The sequence below is a fragment of the Polyergus mexicanus genome, unplaced genomic scaffold, assembly GCF_030449975.1.
Source record: "Polyergus mexicanus isolate NDT 795.1 unplaced genomic scaffold, iyPolMexi1.0 SCAF_16, whole genome shotgun sequence".
NCBI lineage: Eukaryota > Metazoa > Arthropoda > Insecta > Hymenoptera > Formicidae > Polyergus > Polyergus mexicanus.
Window position 1 is genome coordinate 4,039,033 of NW_027223336.1, and position 9,290 is coordinate 4,048,322.

Sequence of the window (9,290 nt, forward strand, 5' to 3'; positions counted from 1 at the left end):
AACAAACTTAAACGATGATACAATCCATATATCTCCTCTATTCTGTCTAAAAAGATAGAAATTAGAAAGACGCAAAAAGCATGTTACATGTAATTGCACAATATGTCTTGATAAATAGCGATAATGCAAAAAAAAAAAAAAACACGAATAGAGATATAAAAGAAAATATTTCGGCAGAATTTCGCGCACACAATATATACACGTATAAAAATCGAATCGAAATAACTATTAAGAAATATTTAGAATTACAAACGTGAAATACACTAAGGTTTCTTAAAGCGAATATGTATATAGAACTAACAATTTAAGATACGAAATTCGTAATGAAGAACATTAAATTTTCATAAAAATTCTTTTTCGAGAATGAAAGCAATCCATTTCTTACTAGAGCTGATATTTCACATCGTTTGCATTTTCGCAAAAACGCAGAAAGTATTCATTAACGCATAAAGTTCAGGATAAACAAGTTCAATTAAAGAAAGAAACGTACTGAAAGAAAAAAAATCCAACTTTATATTTAATTAGGAACATACGTTTAGATTCGTCTGTCCTATTTATTTGTCCTATTCATTTTAAATTGAATTTGTACAAATATGATGGATTTAGTGGGACTTCTTTTTTTATAGATGTGCCATAATTCGATGTTAAAAATTGTAATGACAGATATAATGCCTTTCGGCGGCTCAACATTCGAAAGTAAGTGCATCGTTTAAGCACCAACAAGCGAGTATTCATGATGAATCAAGGCCAGAAAGAGATACTTAATATCGTTTCTCTGAATGTTGGAGCCACTATGATTAAGAGAAAAGAAGAAGCGAAATAATACACTTTTGTAATCCGCAAGATTAACCGCAAACATTCCCTTAAGGAATGTTGATGTTACTTGGTCTCGCGAGAGACGCGTTTTAATCGAAGCGAGTGCCAGTAAATTTCAATAGAGCAGGATCTCGAAAGAGAGAGATTTTTTCGATTCACGGACTCTTAAGAAAATGCGTATCTCGCGAACACGTTACTTTGTATTTGTAAGGAAATATTATAACGATATTTCTACGATCGTCGTGTGGGCGTATGTGACGAGAAAGAGAGAGAAAGAGAGAGAAAATGGATCGTACATTCCCATTTAGTCGTAAAACAGATTTTATACATTCGTACGTACATAATTGTATAATGTTCTTAATAGAAAGAGGATAAGATGTGCGATGTTTTACGGGATCTCGAGCGATCGAAAAATCGCGTAATAACGACGTGACGTCGGCGATGCTGATGTAGCGTGTATCGAAGCACTTGGGAGCGCTCGTTCGGAAAAGATATTCCGATACTCTTGCTATCTTTGTCTATTTTATATATAAATCAAATTGAGATAATTGAGTTAAAGTTAAAGCACTTATAAAGTTTCCATGAAGTTTTTCCCGTGTATAAGATCAGGTTTGTTATACATTGAGAATTGCTTGCACCAATTTTTTCATTTTCTTTCTTTCATCTTTGAATGTTGCATATATCAACATTAATGATTAGCTGGATTGTCTCTGTCTATTTGTCTACGATATTATTAGAGTTTATAGAGAACAATATAGATAAACAATATAGATTTGCTAATCGAAATTGGTGCAACCTCAATTTCTTTAGTCACAAATTTCTTGGATGTATTTCGTGTAATATACTCTTTTCAACAGTTTACAATCATTTTTCATATAACAATCGTTTGTTCAAGGACTTAGCGCGAATTATACCTTGCGACCAATTGAAAAATTCAATGCAACTGTGTGGTTTATATACACAAGCTATTTCTTTTTAAAAATAAAAAATAAAAGAGAGTCCCAAAATTGGAAGAGTTAAATTAAATCTATTTTTCTCAATTCAAATTTACTTTTAACTTCCTCAAACTTTTTTTAATAAGCGAACAAAAGGGATTGTTTATCGCGCTATATAATAAATATTAAAATGATTTATATTACTTAATATATAATAGAAATTTATATACATACCATATATATTATTTATAAAAATTATCTTTTTTTATAAGTTGTCAAATATGGTTTAAACTGTTATTACACCGAATCTTTCAATCACGGTCTCATCGTATACACAATGTAACGGGTAAGCAATAGCAAAGAAACGAATTTAGCGAATAAGTACTCGAGAAAGTACTCGATGACGAGCATGTATAGGAAGCGCGAGATAACGATTATCAAGTTCTGTAACGAGATTCGCCCTTCGCGCAGCATCATCATCATCATCATCATCTTTATCGTCGCCATCGTCATCATTAAGTCCATATATCGTCCTCGGGCACGTATCCATCGAGCGTCTTTTCTCTCGCGAAGAGCCTAAGAAGGAAGAAGATCACTTTTCTACGATACGTCCGTTAAGGTTTCCGCTTATCTCTTCTCGCTGTCTGAGGACGGTCCGACGCCGCGGCCGACCTCTCCCCCCTACCGTTGAATACAAAAATTCTTACACATTATCGCAACCTGTGATAAGAATGTAAGCGAATGGACCTTATTTCTTTTTTATTTATAGCATCGGCTGATGTACGAATGTATTATAGTTGTACAGTTGCATCGGGATGATGTGTATTATAAGCTCCGCTTTCCTTGCGTTTCGCGCAATCTCATTTCTCTTCTTTTTTTAACTATCTATCTCTTCCTTTATCATTTATCATTATCGTTCTTCGCGAGCTTCGTCCAACTTCGAAAGTCCGTCATTTCCGTAATCTTGGTATACTATGCGAGCATCTCTGAAATATCGGACGATGAATTGTGAAGAAATGTAGGAAAAGTATTTTTAAATTATTAATTGATATTATAGCGATAAAAATTTTCATTTAACTGATAAAGTATGAAGTAGGATCTCAATTTTAGCTGTTTGCAGATCGAAATATTTATGCTGATCTGTATCAGTACGTCCACACACTAATTTAGCCGCATTTTGCGATATTTTATATTTTGACGTTTCCATAACGAAATAAAATAAAAAATACAAACATATTTATACGGTATTATATATTTTTGTGTATATTTTCTTTTATAATAATATATATTATTTTATATTTAAATTATTTGATGCACCTGTAGATTTGTGAAAATCCTTTTCTGGCCTTATCTCTCTTCTGCGAAAACTACATTTCTTCATGGGAATGTAAATTAAACTGACAGTGTGAGTGTGTTTGAAGTATGAATTGAGAATAATACTCAGATTTGATAACGATTAAATATTAAGTATTAATGATTCAATGCAAGCTAATGAAACTCGTCAATGAGAAAAAGATTGTTAGATATATATCTCGCAACATCATTTTCCTAGTCAATCTCTTTTTCTAATCAGTCGGAAAAAGGATTGAGATTGGATCGAAAGTTTTGTAAGAATCTTTGATATAAATGTGAATTGAAGTATTTTATACGTAATATTTAATTTAATCGTGTATAAGATATAAGTGTATTGAAAATAACTAACGAATACGACCAAGGATATATAAAATTGCCAATTTCTACTTTACTAAAATCTGTAAATATCTTCATGTTTTGCGACTGAAGGTCTTGAATTTCGGATCTGTTCCTTCCTTCTGCACTCTTTCCATTACTTTCCCGCAATATCTCTCCTTTTTCTTCTCTTTAATGAACATATATTTATTTCGTTTCGAATGCAAGTAGATTACAAAATATAGTGCAGATGAAAAGAACAGATTTACATAAACGCAATCTCTTAGAGTTCACAATCTAATGATTATCGCCGATTTTAATTTCAACTGTCTATATTCTATATCTTATAAAATAAAAGAAGAATATCAGTGTTGCTCGCAAAGTATCGGAGCTAATGCATCTGAATCGTCGGCTATATTGAAGTTCACCGATCCCTCAATTTGAAATTTCTAAAACGTGCCCTCCTTCGCCCTCGTCCTCCCTTCCCCCTCCACCCCTCCTATCACATCTTCACAAAAATGCGTTTCCATCTTTCCTAAATTACGCGTTTATAAATGTCGTCATTTATATACATGTAATGATTTTTGTAAATAATCAATATACATATATAAATATAATTATATATATACAAATATATATATATATATATATATATATATATATATATATATATATATAATTATATATATATGAAAAACACACAAAACGTGTAAATGGACGGAACCTGTCTTTGTTGTATCGATAATCTTATATCAGACTTGTATATGAACAGAGAGGGACTTTTGATTATTAAAAGTTTCCTAGAGTAAAAAAAAAAAAAAAATAAAAAATACGAGTTTTCTCTTCAGCCATGACATTATAATTATACTACCATAATAATTATAAGATGAAACGCGAAATGCGTGTCGATATATTACATAGTATATATCGCATATATATTATGGAATTATTTATTTTATCTTATATTTTTCATTATAGGATAAATATTATAAGAATTAATATTTTATGGATTTGTAATTTATTGTCAATGCCTTCGGGTGAAGAAGAAAAAGATCAACTTTAAAAAATTTTTAAATTAAAATATACAGAAAGCGCTTTTTTAATAGATTAAAAAAGGAACATATATTATATTATAAATAAAAAAATGAAACTTAAAAATCAACTTTATGATATAATAATATTCGAACATAACACAAAAATTGACACAAGCCAACGGAATACATATTTATTCTCTCATCATTGTGAAAAGATCTTTACCCTTCCAACCGCGTCAAGAACACATTGTTTTCCAGTCGCCTTGAGATGGGCATCTTGTGCCGCCTAATCGATATACGGGATGTACCAGAAAACACGTATATGTCAAAAATAGTGAAATTTTCTCTCTGCAAACAATCCGTAATCATTCTTTCCGCAAATTTTAACCTTCTCCGTTCATTTATCCTGACTCTTTGATCCTCGATACATATACATGTTCTGTAACTTAAATAAAAAGAAAAAGGCCAAACTGAAAAGAAAAAAAAAAAATTTTTTTTTGCTTCTTTAAAAAGCACAAAAATCAATCCAATTTAATATAGATTTTTATTCATGATCGAAATTAAGCTTTGAATCCGAATACGCGTATTAATATCAAATGTTCAAAATTCCATCGCGAGAAAATCTCTCGCAGATAATGACATTCGGAGATGCGAGACGGCGCGCTTGCTTTCTGGACACCGGGTACACGCGGGCACGCGAATGGGAGAGCGGCCAGCCAATCGGCGAGCGACAGCACTTCGCGGGCCGCGTCTCTTTAACCGCTAGTCGTGAAAGAGCCACGTCTGCGACCGACGAAACGGACTGTCCGATAGAGACTGAGTTTACTTACGACCCGCACAAGATCACAAGCTCGTTGCCGCGAAGATGCTGTTAAAATGTCTCACTATTTTGCCGCTGCTACTCTTCGGCGTCTACGCCGACGAGAAGGATGTCCTGGAGCTTACCGACGAGACCTTCGAGAGCGAGCTCGAGCGACACGAGAACACACTCGTCATGTTTTACGCACCATGGTGAGATAGACGTTTCTCTCTTTCTCTCGTCTTGTTTTCTCCTTTAATCGCGCGATTTTACACTTTTCTATCTGTCAATAGTTGCTTGAAATTCTGCATATAAAATAAAATGAATATTGATGGAAAGAGAGAGAGAGAGAGAGAGAGAGAGAGAGAAAATTTTGTAAAAAATTGCTAAAAATACAAGTAGAAAGCACAGGTTTTTAATCGCCGGGTGCCTGGAAAGTTCTTTATCTATCGTAATGGAATTTACTTGTATTTTTTGTTAACGTGTTGGCGAAAAAGAGAATGGAACGAAGGAGTTGAGTTTTTTTTATCTATTAGAGAGAAGAAATATCTCTTTAGAGCCGAAAATCGCGCTGAGATGTCGACGTCATCGAATGCCGGCATATGATATTTTTCAGTAGATTTGATGACGTTTCAGATTATCAAATCTGCATTCCAATTTCCCCGAGCAATTTAAGATTTGCCAAATGCGACTTTTAATCTCCTTTCGATATCCGATAAAAAGAGTTGCAGCATATAACCTGCTTTTTTAATCTCTTTTTCTTCTCTTCTTTTTTTCTAATTCAATTATTTTTCTGCTTTTTTTCCTCTTTAATGAATACATAATTATTTTGATAGATTTATTTAAATCTCGGATTTATATAAGATAATCATAGCAACAAATATCTATAGTTGTATAAATTTGTTCATAAAAGTCCAAATCAATAAGTTAATTATTGGTTTTATGCCTCTTTAATTCATCATTATGTAATTATAAAGAGACAAATGATAGAATATTTATTTTATTATCAGGTGCGGGCATTGTAAACGTTTGAAGCCAGACTTCGCCAAGGCAGCAGAGTTGCTCATAGGCAGCGAGCCATCGATCACTCTCGCTAAGGTGGATTGTACAGAAGGTGGAAAGGAAACTTGCAACAAGTTTTCTGTCAGCGGTTATCCAACTCTCAAGATTTTCGAACGTAACGAGGTCAGGTCTGATTATAATGGTCCCAGAGAAGCATCTGGTATTGTTAAGTATATGAAGGTAAGATTTTATGATATTTTCATTACATTTGTCAGATCCAGTAGCACAATTTTTCTATGTATCGTGGCTATATTTGTTTCAGTCCCAAGTAGGACCAGCATCTACAGAATTGACTAGTGAAAAGGAGCACAAAACGTTCCTAGAGGCTGACGAAGTCAGTGTGATAGGTTACTTTGAAAAGAATGATTCTCCATTGGCCACAGTATTCCATACTGTTGCCAAGAAGCTCAAAGAAAAAGTCAGATTTGCTCACACATCGACAAAAGAGATTTTAGATAAAACGTCCCACAAGTATGTATGATTATAAAAGATATAAAAGAGAAATAACAATTCTCTGTGTGCCTGTTTACGCACAAAGAGAATAACTTGTTTCAAATATACATTAACTAAAATATTTTGTGTTTTAGAAACACTATTGTTCTATATCGACCAAAGATACTCCACAACAAGTTTGAAGATAAAAGTATAATATACGAGGATGGCGACTCTATTAGCGATGTGAACGACTTTGTCACCAAGAATTAGTGAGTATCGTCTTTTTATCAAAGTTTCATGATCTTGAACTCATCTTGTAATACCAACTTTGTTATAGCTATGGTATCGCTGGCGTACGCACTCGCGACAACGCACAGGATTTCAAGAATCCTCTGGTGGTCGCCTATTACAATGTGGATTACGTGAAGAACGCCAAGGGCACAAACTATTGGCGCAACCGAATCATCAAAGTCGCCAAGGACTTCCCCGAATACTCCTTCGCCATAGCTTCCAAGGATGACTTCCAGCATGAGCTGAATGACTTTGGCATCGACTACGCAAAAGGCGATAAGCCGGTTGTTTTAGCGCGAGATGCCAAAAACCAAAAGTTCGTTCTTCAGGACGAGTTCTCAGTGGAGACATTCGAAGTATTCCTGAAGGATCTGCAGGCCAGCGCTCTGGAGCCGTATCTCAAATCCGAACCGATCCCGGAGAGCAATACGGGCAACGTACAAGTTGCGGTGGCCAAAAACTTCGATGATGTGGTTACCAACAATGGTAAAGACACGCTGATTGAGTTCTACGCGCCCTGGTGTGGTCACTGCAAGAAATTGGCGCCAATATTTGACGAGTTGGGCGAAAAGCTGGCGGACGAGGATGTCGAGATTGTCAAGTTTGACGCGACGGCAAACGACGTGCCGGCTCCGTACGAGGTACGTGGTTTTCCGACCCTCTTCTGGGTGCCCAAAGATGACAAGGATAGCCCGGTCAAATATGAAGGCGGTCGCCTACTCGACGATTTCATCAACTACATTGCCAAACATGCCACTGATGAGCTCAAGGGCTATGATCGTAAAGGCAATGAGCGCAAGTCTAGAACTGACGAACTATAAGACATTATGGAGAAAGACGATCGCAAAGTTCGTTTCAGAATGCAATCGGATCGACGATCCGCGAGTTTTCCTCATATAATGCAAGAGTACAGTTAAGAACGCGCAAATGTGCATAAACATAGAAAAGAATAACGCTCTGAGTGCAGATACAATGCGTTCTCGCATTACGCATTTTGCAATAAGTGATAGATGAAGAATGTTCGTCAAATAGGGAGTGTTTCTAGTATTCAGAATTGTTTAGCATGTATTAATTCTACACATTTGTCACGTATTTGTAACAATTATATAATGACGTGATGCGGCGTATAGAATTAATTTTAAACTATTTCCATAATAATGTACTTCACAAATGAAGAATTATACAGATATAAATATAGATATGTATCAGCGTATAATTCTTTATATATAAGATACTGTCTATTCAAACATTCTTCATCTTTCATTTATCACAAAATATATATATATATATAAAATAACACACACACATACACTCCATTCCAATCTAGCGTGTTTCGATTATACACTAAGAGATAATGCAGCGATTTCTGTTTATACGAGAGTCAAAATAAATTGTTTTGTACAAAACTTTTGAGAGATTTCTTTTCCTAACGCAATTACATATAACGCATGTCATATCCACTTATGATATATAAATTATTAAAAGTATAATGTATATATTAATGCATATTTGAAAAGAAAAGATATTAGAAATTAATGCAAATAAATGTGTGCCATTTTCGCGGGTGTCATCCAACAGTAGTACCGATTATACATCTTCATAAGAAATGTTTATTGTTAGTTACAATTTGTTATAGCGTTCGTAGGTTAATCATACAATATAGAAGTTACATACAAAAGCTAGTTAGTAGTGTAGAGAGAAAGAGAAAGGGGGAGTGTATGTGAATTGGTAGAAATTTTTCGGAAGTTAAGATTGACGCGATCTCTTTTCTTTGATGATAAAAAATTGGTTTATTCATCGGAACTGCTGATAAATCTCTTTTTTTTGTTTTCTTTGCGTATACAAACCACATTAATCACGTTCAAGTCTCAAAATATCTCTACTTATATGTGCGTGTGTGTGTGTCTATGTGTGTGAAGAAGATAGCTTACGGCGATTAAAACCGCGTTATCGATAACTCTTTTCACAGTGACTTTTTCATAAGGCCCATTAAAAAAGAAGTACTTCATTTGTATGTGTCTGCGTATATGTACGTGTACGGGGATACAAGATACATGCGTATTCTTTTCAGCGTTAGCTTCAATCGAAGAAGTAAAACGCGACTTATTCATATTGTGTATGCGAATACGTATTTGTCATATTTTTTTATAAGGTTGGAGGACTCGCATTTATCTAAACGATTAGGATCGTTCTCGTAATTTGCTTATTGCTCTCTGGTTATGCCATGCAAGAGTAAAGTGTATATGTATG

General features: G+C 34.4%; 1 protein-coding gene across 1 annotated transcript; it reads left to right on the forward strand.

Moving 5' to 3' along the window:
• Positions 1–5,199: 5,199 nt before the first annotated feature.
• Erp60 (disulfide-isomerase A3) lies at positions 5,200–8,967 on the forward strand. The gene is made up of 5 exons (XM_070309263.1): positions 5,200–5,464; positions 6,263–6,494; positions 6,577–6,785; positions 6,902–7,018; positions 7,087–8,967. The coding sequence occupies exons 1-5, from the start codon at positions 5,319–5,321 to the stop codon at positions 7,859–7,861; spliced, it is 1,479 nt and encodes a 492-aa protein (XP_070165364.1). The 5' UTR covers positions 5,200–5,318; the 3' UTR covers positions 7,862–8,967.
• Positions 8,968–9,290: the final 323 nt, after the last annotated feature.